The sequence below is a fragment of the Tinamus guttatus genome, unplaced genomic scaffold, assembly GCF_059628265.1.
Source record: "Tinamus guttatus ecotype Peru unplaced genomic scaffold, ASM5962826v1 Tinamus_guttatus_pri_ptg000302l, whole genome shotgun sequence".
In the NCBI taxonomy this organism is placed as follows: domain Eukaryota; kingdom Metazoa; phylum Chordata; class Aves; order Tinamiformes; family Tinamidae; genus Tinamus; species Tinamus guttatus.
In genome coordinates, this window is record NW_028288836.1 from 165,645 (window position 1) to 181,542 (window position 15,898).

The window sequence follows — 15,898 nt, forward strand, 5'->3', positions numbered from 1 at the left end:
GTGTAAAGTGCTTACTCTTCTGTGTGCTTAGACCATGTAGATGTTACTGTTCCAAACTGTGCACCCAAAATAAATGCACCCAGATAAATTCTGTAATAATTTAGGAAACATCACGGAAAGATACTTTTGCAGACCTCTGGTAGCCAGTAGATTAAAACTGAGACTTTTCATTATTTAAACTGGAAGAGGTTTACAGTGTTGTTAATGGAATCTCAGTTGAATAAATCCATTGTGTACAGAACAGAGGTAGATACTTGCGATATAGTGAGGTTTGTTTCTTTAATCTTAAACCAAGCATAGAATAAAAAACATTGTAATTCTGTAGGCCTTTGTGTAGCAATAATACTGTTTTCCTTCCTTTCCTTCTCTGCCTTCATACTTTCCTCCCACTTCGAAATCAGTTCCCCTCATTTTAGGTGCAGGTTCAGCTGTAAACAACATAGAATTTTCTCACTGGCAGGCACTTGATTATCAAATAGATTGTTGTAGTTGAGGGATATTTACCTTGAACACTGCATATATATATTTAAATAACTTTGAAAACTGACTGTATATTTTTCTTTCAGCTCTGTTATCTGCATTAAAATATAACTCTTGTGATTCCAATAGGGCTGACCAGGGTCGCCTTCTAGACTATGTTGTGCGATGGGGAAACCTCACTGAGGGGAAGATCAGACTCTACCTGGGAGAGATTCTAGAAGCTGTGCAGTATCTTCACAACTGCAGAATAGCACATTTGGACCTAAAGGTGAGGAGTGAATGGGCTTGCAAGCAGAGTGCACTGCTGCAGGGAACTAGAATAAATACCTCATGCTCCCATAGGCTGCTGAGGGCATAGGTCTGCAAATTGCCTCAAGACTTTATGAGGGAATCTGGGTGTGATATGAATGGTTCCTGCTGGGTAGCTGTCCCAACCTATCAATTTTGCTTGGGTCACAAGGATTTGATGCATTCTGATGGAACAAGGAGAATTCATTTTTAGATGAATTTGAATTAAAACATTTTCTGCACCCTTTAATTTTTTTTTCATCCCTATTTGAATAATGGGGAATTCTATTATTGAAAAGCCTGTTTGTAGGCAGAGTCTCTTTAGCTGAAAGGTGTAATTGTGAGAAAAAGCTAAAAGAGACTCCATCTTCCTTCCATACATCCGCTTTACCAAGCTGAACTTGTTTTGTCCACATGTATCACGGAGACTAAAAACTCAGTTCCCTAATGCTATTTTTCTGGTCTCTAAGTACAAAAAGGTGAACTACTTAGAAATTATTTGTAAGTACGTACAATTATTAACCAAGTAGGTAAGTAAAATAAAAATTATTCTTATTTTGGTAGGATCACAGCTAAAGCAGCCATATTTTTCAGAATAAAAATTATAAAACAGTTCCACTTTCAGCTTACTGGTCATAGAACAGTACTGCTGAATCCATGTGCATCCACTCAGATCTTTTCCTGCCATAGTCTCATGGTAGTGTCTAATTCCATCAGTGCAGCTCCATTATGCTAAAGAAACACAAAATTGAGTTGTTGAGTTTTATCGAAAAACTCATACAAATGTAGACAAGGTCTTTGGTTTTTTGAATGCAGGTATGTTATCCGCATGTCATAAGGAGATACAGAGCAGGTCTTTATTCACCCGTTATTTTAATTGCTTTTCTTTTAAGCTGGATGCTCCCAAACAGAGCTCTTTGTGAAATTTTGCAGAGCTGCTATTGTGGACATATGCAGTCTTATCTGGCAGAGCTGTTATTTCCTGCAAATATTACGACGCCGGCATCTGAAACACATTCACTGCATGCTGCAGTTGGCAGGAGATGGCCTGCGTGCTGGTCTGGGGGAAGGGTTGATAGGGCTGCCTAGGAGCTTTGCAGAGCTGGCTGTGGGCAGCAATCCTTGCAGCTTTGCTATGTTCTTGAGCTTACAGTGCGGGCTGGGAAACAGTAATGTTGGAGCACTCAGTGCATGCCAGACTGTCTTCAAAGGAAGCCTCTAAACCTTTCCCTTTATGTTTTCTAGCCTGAAAATATTTTGGTGGACCAGAGTTCCACCAAGCCAACAATAAAACTGGCTGACTTTGGAGACGCAGTCCAGCTCAATACCACATATTACATCCACCAGTTACTTGGAAACCCTGAGTTTGCAGCTCCTGAAATTATTCTCGGAAATCCTGTTTCCCTCACTTCAGATGTTTGGAGCATTGGCGTGCTCGCGTATGTCCTTCTTAGTGGCGTCTCTCCTTTCCTGGATGAAAGTGTAGAGGAAACTTGCCTGAATATTTGCCGCTTAGACTTTAGTTTCCCAGATGACTACTTCAAGGGAGTTAGCCAGAAGGCCAAAGATTTTGTATGCTTCCTACTTCAGGATGACCCAGCTAAGCGTCCCTCGGCTGCGCTGGCCCTCCAGGAGCAATGGCTGCAGCTGGGGAACAGCAAAAATGGTGACAGCATTGACATATCCAGACTGACTTCGTTCATTGAGCGGCGAAAACACCAGAATGATGTTCGACCCATCCGTAGCATTAAAAACTTCTTACAGAGCAGGCTCTTGCCAAGAGTTTGACCTTGCCCGAAGTTCTCTCTCATTCTCTTTCACCTGCCAACCAAGACTGGAGATAGACTCCTCCTGCCGATCCGACCGGAGATAAGACTCCTCCTGCCAATCAGCTGTTGACTTGAGTTTTGAGGAAAGCAACCCCGAGCCAAGCAGCTGCTAGTGAATGTTCGTGTGCAAAGGCGCTGCGAGGCGGCCCGCGCGGGCCCGGCAGTGCAGACTTCACCGCGGTGGAGGACGGTGGCACTGTGCCCTTCAAAAGGCAGTCACAAGCAGCGACACAGTAACAGTATTTTATTCAGGTTTCTGCAAAAAAAAATTAGTTTTTTTAATAAACAAGTGTTGAATTTTGCAAGTGAACTTAACTACCGTTTTCCAGATTTATTCAAGGCAGAAACGCCTCTGTTCAAAGCACTGGTATTAATGACCGAAATGATGCCTGGAGAAGACTCACCAAGACGGCTGCCCATGGATACGGCCCCCATTTGTAACATCCGGCTTTCACTTGGTCCTAGAGCTTTCCAGTTGCCTCGCCTGTATGTATCTCACGTAGCAGTGCAATGAGATCGGACTCTGCTTTTAAGTGCATCCAACCTCAAAGTTTTTGCATACAAATAGAATGAATTGTTTTGCTCTGATAAAATGTAGGCCTTACTTGTATATAGACTGTTACCTGCCTTCGGTCTGTAATTCCCCCCCCACCCTGACCTCGGTATCCTTTTTTCCCCCCTCCTTCCTAAATGGTGGTATGCCACTGTGCGGGTCTTCAGTTTGGGGCAGTACTCACTGTCCCCTTAGAAAAAAGGACTTCAGGTTGGTGCCCAGCTGGCCAAGCCGATTGCGGAGCAGTATGCAGCAGGACGAAATACTGTAAATGCACTCATTTGGGATTTACTTTTATTTCATATCATGTGCAATGTTGTGGCTTTAACATTTTATGCAACTATTTATGAGGACCTCTGTTGTAACTGTAATAAATATATAGAAAAAGCACATACTTAGTACGGCGAGCTTTATGGTTTTGTTTGCGTGTTTGGGGTTCCTGGGTGGGCAGGGGAGGGTGTGTTGTATCACACTGTCATTATTCGTTTAAGATGAGGGTTAGCATAGGATTTAGTGGAGACTAGTCAGTTTTAAGGATTGTTTAAAGAAGAGAGAGAGATGGAGAGAGATTCACATCCCAAATCTCAAACTGGTTAAGAAATAGGGTGTCACTTTTTAAAATTTATTATTATATTCAAAATGCCAAAGTATGACTTTCCCCAAATCAGTCTCGACATTTACTACTTTTTAGAGTTTTCAAATCAGTGTTTACTTCTTTCTGTGAAATGAACAAATGAATTTTGTGCTCTTTGGTGAAGAAATACATTCAAAAAGTAGTGGTCAGGTGACGAGAATCTGACACATAATGTACTTGTCTTAGTAACTGTTTTTAAGGTTGAAGTAATATTAACATGAGCTATTTAAAAAGGCAGAGATGGTTTTCTGTGCGTCACTGAGTTCCTAAGGGTGTGTTGTCATCTATGTTTGTGTGAAATGCCATGTTTAAAGCAACCAAGCCAACGTCCCCCACATAGTTAGGTGTCTGGGTCTTAAGCCATAACCTAGCTTGGGTTAGTTTTGAGCTTTGCGGCTTCCACTGTATTCTATTTATTCCTTTTTTGTTTTTATTTTTATTTTTTCTTTTGTTTTGTTTTTGTAAAGTTGTACAGAAACTTTTTAAAAGAAAACAACTGACTTCAAAACTGGATGTGTATTCGTACCAACCTCATATCGTTATGTTTGTGTATTATTTTCCTTTATTGTTTCAGTTAAAATTTTGCTTTATTTTGCATGTATATTTCTTTGTACAGTGACGTTACATGTTTACACAGTATGACGTGATGTAAATATTTTATTTTGCCATCAGTTATTTTGAAAAAAATTAAACATATTTGACATATTTGTCTGATCTCTTGCTTTAAGGTGTTCGAAAGGCTAGATTTGCTTATATTTTAATTGGGCTCTGTATTTTAAGAAGGTAAATTGTTTTATTGCCATAAAATTCCATTTACATTGCAACAATGTATCTTTCTTTCATGCCTTACAAAATAATACTTGCCTTTGCTCTAAGTGTTGACTGATTTGTAGTGTCCTGGTTGTTTTTGTATAAAAGATGCAAATCTCTAACTGTGGAAATTCATTACAGTCCTCCTTACTAAGTTTTGACTTTTTTTTCCCCTGAGGCTTTTACCAGATGTTCCTTGTAAAAGATCAAAGGCCTCTATTTCATTTTAGTATCGACCGTTTTAGTATGTATTTCCCACACCCTCAAAATGATTTGCGATGCCCAAGATGAAAAAGTCACTTGTATCATGAAGACTTTGTTGTTTACTTCCTCCTGTAAGGGACAAGGCAGAAGGGTTTTTTGTTTTATTTAACTCTCGCTTTTCTGCTATCACTAACACATTTGCAATTCAAAATAAAGGTCAGGGGATGGCACGGAGTGTTTCACCTGTCCCTGCGTTGTACCCATGACTTGTCCTCCCCAGCACCACCGTGGCTATGTCCCTGCCACTGGTAAAACTGTCTCTCTTATTCCTTGCAATTTACTGGGGCCCATTGTGAGAAGGAATATTCTGTAAAAATCTGCTGCTAAAGGTGAACCATTGGCAGCTTTTTCCATGACTGGGAAATAGCTGACACTTTTGTTTTTAGAACAGTTTGTGGGTTTGCGTTTTCCAAAATACTTCTTACCTGCCTGCAAGTAACCTAAGCGGAGGAAGGGAGGAATTACCCAAATGAGATGTAGGGAGAGAATACCTTTGTATGTTTTTCAGTGGTAGAAACTCATCCCCTGCAGCTGGGATTTTGGAACTCCTGTTTGAGCAAGAGTGCACTGTCTTAGTCCAATTACATGAGTTTGCTTACTTGGGAAATAATAATCCCCAATATTTTATTTAAAAAAAAAAAAGTGAAAGTTTCACCAAAACCTGCCCTTCAGTCTTATGAAGGGCTTTTCAACTCGGATATTTCGAATAGCCAAATAGCACAGTTGGGTCTAGCACGTGCCAGCAAGTCACTTGGGCACAGTGCTCATTGACCATGCTGGGAGGGGAAACCCAATGCGTGGGTGAGGAGAGCTGACGTGGGGCTTGTGAGGCAGGAATGCTGCAGAGCACAGGCAGGGGTGGAGGGTGCAGACCCTGAAAGGAGAAGGAAAAACAAAACAGAAACGGGGAGCTTCAGGAGAAGGAAGTATCCAAATAGCTCTACTCAGTCATCTGTTGCTGGTAGTTTAGGAAGAAGAGAGGGAGTTGCCAGCACTTCTCTACTTTAAAGTCAGTACATGAACAGATAACTTTTCAAAACAGAGGTTGAGAGAGCAGGAGTTCTCCTAAGCGCTTTTGATGTGCTCCCCTGGGCTTGAAAGTCCTTCTGCAACTGGTAAGAAGAAGAGTTGGCTAGATAGTGTCTCCAGGGTCAGCAAGCTGCACTGGCGGAGGCAGGTTTAAGAAAACACTTAATCCTGTGCCTTGCTGTTTGCTTCCTCCGAGCTTGGCAGGGAAGGTAATACACCAACCTGGGCTTCGGGAGTTTTCTCCATAAATAATCCATAGCTGCAATCTCCCTTATGGGCAGGTGTGATCTGAAGTAGCCACTAATGGTTTGAGTCACACTCAGCAATCGCAGCATGCTTTTGAGTAACACAAACCTGCCAGTGCTCCTGAGGAGCAGGGTGGGAGAGCCAGGTTTTCTTTTGTGTAACTTTATAAACCATCCTCGTTTTCAGATGGAATATTAACATGCCAATGAAGGGAAAAATGATCAGTTGGTGTTTTTTCAACTCTTAAGGGCATGTTCATACCAGAGCACAACAGAGATCCTCCAGGATGACTTAGCAAAAGTATTTGGCTTCCTGCAACATAGGAGTTGGTGCCTGTCCAAGGCTCAGTGGTAGTATGAGACACCTGAAAATACGGTTGTACATTCTTTGCACATAATGCACTGTGTGATAGTCAGCAAACATTAAAAACCCATTGCTGTAGTGGTAAGCATAGGATTCCATCAAACAGAGGGTCAGATGAACAAGAGATGAATGTGCAACCAAGGACAAAACCAGTGACTGACTAGAGATTAAGCTCCAGGATTCCCAAAATCTTAACACATGAAGACAAGCAGTGTTTGTGGATGGTGAAATGTATGAGTGGTATTTGGGGCAGTATTTGGACAACCACTAGTTGCTACAAACAGCAGTGTATTTGTGTGCTTTTTGGATAGCAGCTGTCAAATAAGGGACTCCCTTGAGATTAGTGAGAGGAGAGTCACTGTGTCTGCTCGAGGCCAGGACACGAGTGAAGCTTTCCATGCCCTGTGCGTTGGGACTCGGCATGGGTATGATGCTAACTTTGTACTCCAGGCTTCAGCCTGAGTTCCTGCTTGTATGAGCCGGCTCGGTGTTCATCAGAACCACTGCTTTATCCCCGAGGCAAGCAGCTGCTGTTTGTGCTGGAGTTGGGTCTCACTGGAGAGAACGTTCGGAGTAACTGATGAATCAGGCATTCAGCAGAGGTGGAGGTTGTACTTGTAAAAAAAGTTGTACATTTTGTGCATTTACATCTGCCCAAGCAGCTGAGGTAGGAGGGTTTTTCTGCACATGATGTAATGCAAGAAGAGTCCACTCATCTATCACCATTGCAAGGGAGCTGATGCCCTGTGGTGTTTCTTCTCCCTGGCAAGCCAAGTTGATGTGCCATGTACCCTGGACTCCACACACCTGGCCACTGTTTTGGCATTTCCCAGAGAAATTAGCCCAGCGCTCCCCCAAGTCAGGCTGCAGCACTGAGCATCAACACAAGGACAAGATCTCCCTTTTTTGACTCTTCTGTGCACCAAGACCTGCAGCTAAAGTCAGGAGCCTGTTCTGTGGGCGCAGAAGAATGTGCTGCTCTCTTGCTGTGTTTTGTCCTCAAAAATAGAACTGCTCCTCATCCTTCCCCGATCTATTTTCCTTACTCTTACCAAGAGAGCTGAGGGGACACATGACTTACTGAGGAGAACCATTCAATCCCTTTCTGCTTCCCTGTGAGTGCCAGGAAAGATGGCACCAAGCCTGCTAATAATAATTTAAGTTCCCATCACCTGTTCTGTCCACTGCCCTAAAAGAAGCCATTATGAACCTTTATGTTAGAGAAAAACACCAAATTTCTGGATTCCCCCACTGGTTGTAGATTAAAATGATGGCACATTATAGAGAAACATCTGGGATTTAAAACATGAGCTCTTTACAGCTGTCTTTAGGAAAGGTGGTATTCATTGTTTTGATCATATAATTATCCAGACCAATAAACTGAAAATTGCTTTTTTAATGAGTTGTCTTCCTAATAGACATCCTCCTCTTGACTGCTCCAGGGAGTTTTTTGTTCTTGCTGTCTAAAGAAATGAATTCCATGAGATACTTCGGACTGAATCTGTTATGGTGGACAAAGGCTCGCACTCAATAATTATACCTGTAATAATAAGGTATTGGTCCTTCCTGCTCCAAATATGTCCCAGGGAAGATATCTGCCATATAAAAAAATAATATCTTGACCACCATCTCCCCAAATCCTGAGAGTTTGTTCCCCATTTGAGTGGCAACGGTCACTTCAGAGCCCATGATTATACGTGTAGAACTTGAATCTTCCCTTGGATCCTGCCCTCTATGAGCATCATTTTTTGGTTGCTGAAAATCATGAGCCACCTTAGTGCCTAGTCCAAGCTGAGGCATTATCCTTGCTTTAAGGAGATTGTTCTGACACAACTGAGCATGGAGAACTGTTGCATTAAACAAATAGGAGCTGGCTAATGTTAACTTTCACTTTACTACTTAGGTTATTACCCTAGGTTCCACAACCTTCCAAGAGCGCCTTTCATAGGAATACTTTATAGGAAGTTCTTGTGAGTTCTTGGAAATTTGGAATATGTTTCCTTTCACTCTGGTGTGGGAAAAAACTGTAAGCCACCTAGGATTTGTTAAACCGAAATTCTTCAAATTCAAGTTTAGACATCAATTTTGATGAGACTAATGCACTCACTTGAAGATTTAGTTGGCCATCAAGCAGGAGGCCTGTTTCCACACTTGAATACGGCATCAGAAGGATCTCCAAAGGCTCGTTGTAGAAATTTCGTGTTAAGCTTCCCACAATCTCCCCTGATAACAGGCAGCACTGAAAATTCACTTGGCACAGCCTGAACTCAGTGATTGCCAGAGCTTAATATCCCCTGGGTTGCTTCTAAATACCCACGAAAGCTGGCAGCAGATGGAAGTTTGCCCCATTGTGCCAATGGGGATCTACTTAATCACTTTCGGTCATACAGCAACCTACGTCATGTATCTTGCTTGTTTGTACAAGCAATGATGTGTGTCACTGAAGAGCAAATGCTCCCTTAAGATGGACGGTTCTTCAGGCTATCAGACTTTCCCTTCAGCAATGCCAAGATCCTCTGAGTACTTGTAGAATGAGGTCATTTAATTTTGCCATCTCTCTCATGCAGCAGTGAGAAAGTGCTTCCTTCTTTGGTGATGGAGCTTTCTTCTCGGATGGGTCTTGGAGGGCTTGGGACTCTTAGTTTGCCAGGAAAAGCATCCTGCAAATGCAAAGCTGGGCATATGTGCTAGTCCCGGAAACAGGAATTTATGTGTCCATTGTTCTACTCTGTTTTTGTTGCTCTTGCTGGGAGTGTTAGAATCTAGCGGACAGTCTTATCTGCTTACTGCTAATGGGACAAGTATGTCATAGCCATGAGGTCTTAAGAGCAGTTGTTCAGGATGGGGTGGCCTGAGATAACTTGATCACCACCAGAAAGTGCCTGATCACCACTCTGGAGTCTAAGAGAGTCCTAAGCTTGTTTCCTCAAAGGATCTTTCACAAAGTAAGACATGGTATAAATATGGCAGTGATTGTTCTTCTTATCCCAGTCTACCTCTGTGGAAGGTAACTGGGGCTCTTGCTTTGCTTTTCATACCTTTTTATTAGAAAATATTTTCTTTCAGACCTTCTTTTTCAGACTCGAATAGTAAAATGAAGGCTAACATTAGCCAGCTCCTATTTTAAGAAATTAACACGCAGGCTTTTATGCTCCATCTCACAATCTGGGTGTTGAATGGTTCTCAAATCTATAGAAGTTCAGTCCTTACCTGCAGTAGAAAGTTTTTGGATCAAGTACTAAATTTCCTAAGTAGACTTGATTTTTTTAGCTTAATGTTTAGCTATTCTTCTCTTTTCTTCAAGACCTCCATCTGGCTACTAACCTATTACTTTTAAAATTGAGATATTGTACTTGCTATTTGTTAAAGTATAGATGGTTGCAATAACGGTGGTCTTCTCTGCTGAGGAAGTCTGTTTTCTCTCATCTCACTCTTCAAGGACTTCTTAGGTATGAGAAATTCAATTAGAATTTTATTAGGTGTAGTTTTTTAATGTGCTGTAAACCTAGTGGCAGTGACAGACATAAGGCATTTGTCAGAGCACATAACAGCTTCATCTTTTGACAAAATTTTTTTATTCCAGGAGGACAAAAGCAATTCAGATGCTGTTCCTTCCACTCCTTCTAATGGCCTTTTTTTTTTCAGATACACTTTCATTTTGATAAGAGCTTTTGGTGGACCTAGAGCTCTGTGTTTATGCTGGCAAGAGCCAAGAAATCTGTTTGTCTTCCTTCACCCATATTTCTATGGCCAAGGAGTTGCTTCATCGCTCATTGTCAAGGTAGAGACACTGTCTGTGCCAAGAGCATTCTCCGCCGCTGCTCAGGCAATTGCAATGAAAAATGACCCTGTCCTTGTGATTTGCAAAGTCATTGTTTGAGAGCTTCATTTGCACATAGTCTCTACGCTGTCACTCAGTTTCCATGTACAAGACCTCTGCTACTGCTCAGTAGAAGACTGAGATATGTACTCAGTCACTTGGGAAATATGGATGTATTGCCTGGATTTATCACATTGTGGGCAGCAGCATGTAAGCACTTACTTAAAGGAGAAGGAAAGGCTGATTGCCGTTCAGTGGAACTCAAAACATGTTCTCCTTGTGCCTATTTCTGGAACTACCTTTCTTTTGAGAAAACATCAAATATGAGGAAAAGAAAGATATAAGGCCTGTGCTGCTAAATTACATTGGCACATGTGGATGGCACAGTGTGGGGAAGCGGGTGCAGGGGAGCGCACACATACTGAAACAACCAAAAGGGTGTGTGTACGTACATCAACAAGGTGGGTAGATTCCTCCATATGGCGACTGCATGAGCATTTCCTGGTACTGTTTTTCTGAATTCAGAGCTAGTGAACTAATGTTATGGATAAAACATTGTCTACCTGTCCTTTGCTTTCCCTGTAAACCGAAATATAATGTGTCTATATATAGAAATATAATAGTATATATAATATATATAGATAGTATATATATAGAAATACTGTCTATATAGAGAAACATAATGTTAGAAGTAAATGCTTTGGGGAGCAACTAAAGCAGGCTTTTTTTTTTTTATGGGATTTTGCTTCAGTCTTGGATTATATAATAGTCAATGAGAAATTCTAATGGAAGTTTCTCCTAGATATGAGTCACTCATAATGTGCTCTAGGTGTCCCTGCTTGAGCAGGGGCGTTGGACTAGATAATCTCTAGAGGTCCCTTCCAACCTCAACCATTCTGTGATTCTGTGCTGATGTCTTTGTTCTGAGTGGGTCACTGGCATCAGGCAGGATTTAGGTCTATCTGCACATCCTCTGCCAAGCAGCACTGCTCTTTGTCCTCTCCTGGCCACTAAATTGCCTAAGCTTGAACTTCTTGGAGAAGTCAAATATGCTATGACCAGTTCAATCTAAGACAGCCAAAAAATGTCAAGAAACTGTTTCAACAAGGAGAGATACATGAAAGAAGGCAAGGCAGACACACAAAGGAAGTGGTTGCATGTGTCTTACTGAGACCTACCTTTAAAAATTAGTTAACCTTCTGAGGAACAGGCATGGACAATGTTGGCCTTCAAATATGTCTGTTCTGATCCCTGATTGTGTGATGCAACTTTGCCAGTGTGGGAAGTATTGCAGGGCTTGATTAGCGTCAAATATTCCTCTCGAGTCCATAAAGGTTGTTTAAACAAATATTCAAGAAATCTTTTTTTTTTTCCGCTATTAGCTGACAAATTTGAGAGCGGTAGTCTTTCACAGGGGTTGGGTTAGATACCATTTGTCAGCTTTAAAAGATCAAGGAGGCAATGGAAACAGTTTTCCATCAGTTCAGGTGTGAATGGTGTGCCGTTCCACCACTGAGAGCTCCGCAGGAACACTTCAGCTGCTTTACTGATCTATTCCTGGACCACCTGGGTATTTTTTTTTCTAATAATCCTATTTTTCTAGTTTGTCACTTCTCACTTCTATTAGTTTTAAGATAAATGTTACAACAGGCTTGGTCTTGGTAGGGAGGAGACAATGAGGGGAATGGTGACCCTGTTGCCTGCTCGTCAAGCTTTAGTGCTGTGTCCAGAGCAGTCTGTGTAGATGAAGGACTGAGTCATCCTATTGCTCAGCATTGAGCAATGAGTTGCTTTTCCATTAACAATACGGATTTTGGATTTAGTTCTTTCCTACTTGTTCATAGAAAGGGAGATGTAGAAACTCTTTTTCTGGAAGAAAGATGACATTCAAGTGGCCCATTAGGAGAGCTGTGTGGGAATATGGTCTCCTGTTGAGGCAATAGCTCTTAAACCCTCGCTCTTAGCATACTGCTAAAGCCGGTGCTTGTGCCAGACACGTTTCTTGATGGAGCAAATACAGGGCATGGCAACTGGGTGGAGTGTATTTGCCATTCCTTCGGCCATGGACAGATTGCTTTTTCAAAATGTTTCAATTAAACTGTACAACAAGACAAACCTAATCTTACATTTTGACAAAAAAAAAAAAAAAAAAGCTTTTAAAAAGAGCAGGTCCTTGTATGGATACAGAGGTGGTCAGGTTTCCAAATTCTCTTAACATCTCATCCTTAACTTTGACATTTTCTGCCTCCTGCTAGCTTGACTGTACAAATGTCTCTGCTTGTGTGAGCTGTTCGCTTGCAGCTGACATGTCACCACTTTAAAACAGTGGCTCATTTCTGGCTGAGTTCCAGACTGGAACTATAAAGCCGCTCTCCGTATTTGTTTATTGAGCATAAATTATTTACTATTGGGTGTAGCTCTTTCTGAAGCCTATCTCCTGAAAGTACTACCAGTGAAAGGAAATATAAATACATTATATTTACCCAACCATGATGCTGTTTTAGTCACACTGAGTCATGCTAGCATTCTTTATGTCAGGGTAACACTGGAAGGTCAGAGAAGGAGGGACCACTCCTGAGGTCCCCTGCAAAAACAAGTGCAGCAGAACACATACAAAGACGTTCAGTTTTCTTGTTTGTTTTTTTGTTTGTTTGTTCGTTTTTACAGCTGCAACTGGTGCCATCTGCAACTTTTCAGATGCCATTGATTGCGGAGTGGCTTCACTAGCAGAAGCCGTATCTTTGCTTTGGACAGCTCTAGCAAAAAAAAAAAAAAAAAACAAAATAAAAATCCAGTGACTTTACACTTGTTTGGCTTCTAGAAAAGTGTTCCAGTAACTTCTACTGGCTGGAGAAAGTGGCAGGACACCCTTGTTTGGTCCGGCTGGTTGGAATGTGCTGAGGTGGAGCGTTTCCCGAACCTGGGACAGGCGCTAACAGAGCCCCTGCGAACGCGGCTTTGCCGGCGTTTCCAGGCCTCGGCTCTACATGTGAGAGTCGCGACGGCAGCACGTCCTGTTCCTCGTGGTTCCTGCCGTGCGGCCTGCGAGCCCCCCTGCTCTCCCTCGCGTCCCGCCTCCCGCCAACACAGGGCCTGTTTACGCGCTCAGTGCCGAGATGCGCAGCCCATTAACACAGTGGAAACCACCCAAGCTTTTGAATAAAATTCATGGCATAAGGATGTCATTATGAGATTGGACAGTTGCTAATCTTTTTAAATCTAAAACTCTCCATACAAATTTGGTAGCAGCTGTGCGCAGTATCTTCAAATACTCAAAGCACTGCTGTCAGCCTGAAGTGCCACGGGGAGCAGCGTGACACTGGTGTAGCCTAAATCCCAGTTGTTCAGAGGATGTGATTAAGTCTAGAAATGAATTTGAGGCAAAAAAAAGCAGAATCCAAGACTCTACTCTCCTCCTGTATTTGGAAGGAAGTTTTCCGCGTCTGGGATCTCCAGGGACCCGACATGCTGGTTGGAACAACTTTTTTTGCAAGGCCAAAGGATGTCCAGAAATCCCATATAAATATCCAAAGCCAAATTCCACTGAGACAAAATTTCTGTGTAGGAAGATGGGTCCAGGGAAATTTGTTCATGTGTCTGTGTCTCTGTATTGGAGAAGAAGCCATATGGGAACAGCTAGGAAATTTCATTTTACATGATTCTATGATTCTATGATTCCCTACTTCGGCTATTCTCTTAAAGTGAAATGAATATCACTTACTTACCAGAAAAAGAGAAATCTTACTGTTTGCATTTCAGATAATTGAATGTCAGATGGAGTACAATCCATAAAAAATATGGAAAATATGGGGAAAAATCATTAAATCCTTCCCACGGTTTGTGAAGAAGGTGCCAAACATCTGTAAGTAGGAGAACTCTGTCTTTTTATTCAGTGACTACAAAGGGGGTTGAGGCCACTGCCTGTCATCACAGCGGTGCTCTGTATTTTTCTGAAGAGTCACTCCATCACCACAGTATTCAAATTTTCAATTTCTCTCATTTTCAGTCTTCAAGCTTCACTTCAAATACAGGGAGAAGAATTTACTTCTTTTCCCCCTCATGTGTTCTCTGAAGATACACGAGATGCTGGCAAGAGCAAAAACAGAATTTTATCCTCTGAACTCCTGCCTCATGTAATAATTAAAAGACATTAATACCCTCCTTCCTTCTATATTCCTGGGCATATAGACAAGTATAGTAAATATTAGCTTAGCAGTAGGTTGTTTTGACCTACTAAGTGAAGTTCATGCATTAGTTTCAGCTCTCAGAGTAGACGGTGATTCTGTCAGGAGGCAGGGAGGAAATGGCATAGAGAACATAGATGTTTATCTTTGCAATTTAGGATAAGCAAACGAACAGCTTGCACAAGGACCTTTTAGAAAGGAAAATCATTGGTTACTGCTCCTACTGGAAGTCTTTTAGATCAATAAACTGCATTATGAAAAGAGGCACGTCTGTTCCCTAGCCCTGCCACGTGGTGACTTTTCCACTGGCGCTGCTGCTCCTCCTCGAACAGGCTGCTGCCTTCTCTTTCAGGCCTGCATTTTTACAGCCATTTCATTCTCTTGCTTCTTGCTAAGTCTTCCCCTAAATAAAATTAAATTAATTCTTTTCACTGATGACATATTGTATTTTCATTTGGGGCAACCCCTTCCTCTGAAAAGAACAAACTTTTTTTTTCCCTTAGTGATCCTGCTTTGCTTTTCAGTGAAAAAAGCCATTATTAGCCATTATACTAGTTCTTAGAATATTAAAAAAAATATATATTGATGATAACTGTTGTTCTTAGCAGAGGTGAGAGAAAGTGGCTTGCACCTTCTACTTCAGAAGGGAAATCCAGAGGAAGTTTTGCTCCAATCTACGGCTTGGTGGGAGGCAACAGTGCATTAACAACTTGCCTGATGTTTCCAAAACCTTCATGTGCCCAGGACAGAGATTGTATGGACAGTTGTCTCATTATCGGTCTTGTGAAGGGAAAGGACAACCTGCTGGCACCACCGTGTGCACCTGCAAGCTGCAGCACTCGGCAGACCAGATATGGAGGCAGAGTTGCAAGCAATCAAGTTATGGTCCCTAACAGGGTGTTTCTTCTGGGTAACAGAGAAAAGGGGACAGCTCAGGAATAGAGATGAAATTGCCCATCCTCAAGTGTTTGCTGCCTCTCTAAAGCGTTTGTGCCTCCTGTTGCAAGGCAGTGGTCACGGTCCACCATGTGGGGGTTTCCAAACCGCGGTGCCGCGCAGCGAAGCCCTCGCTCCCCGTCCTACCCCCGTTTGCTACCGGGCAAACGAGCACGTCGAGCTGTTCTGCAGTAAGACGTAGCGCTCAGCTTCTGCCTCTTGCAGGACCACAGGGGAATGTCACAGGCAGGAGAGGCAGCCAGATAACACCAGCCACAGAAGTGCGGGGGTGGCCAAAGGAAATTTCCTTGTCAGCCTGCGCCAGCGATAAAGAGCGCAAACATGCAAGCACGCAAACACTGGCCACTTAGCAAAACAGCCCTTCCTACTTGGTGGACCATATCAGTCCAGGTGGTCACTGCCTTTTGCATGGCAAATATATACCCTTCTCTTTCAGGGTTT

The 15,898-nt window shown here is 42.3% G+C and overlaps 1 protein-coding gene across 1 annotated transcript in view; it reads left to right on the forward strand.

The window, feature by feature from the left end:
• The window catches only part of TRIO (trio Rho guanine nucleotide exchange factor), a 167,382-nt gene extending 162,893 nt beyond the window's left edge, over positions 1 to 4,489 (forward strand). Inside the window, exons 55-56 of the mRNA XM_088528145.1 lie at positions 610 to 748; positions 2,014 to 4,489. Coding sequence (XP_088384271.1) covers positions 610 to 748; positions 2,014 to 2,556 — 682 coding nt within the window. The 3' untranslated portion in view covers positions 2,557 to 4,489. The remainder of the gene's footprint in view (positions 1 to 609; positions 749 to 2,013) is intronic.
• Positions 4,490 to 15,898: the final 11,409 nt, after the last annotated feature.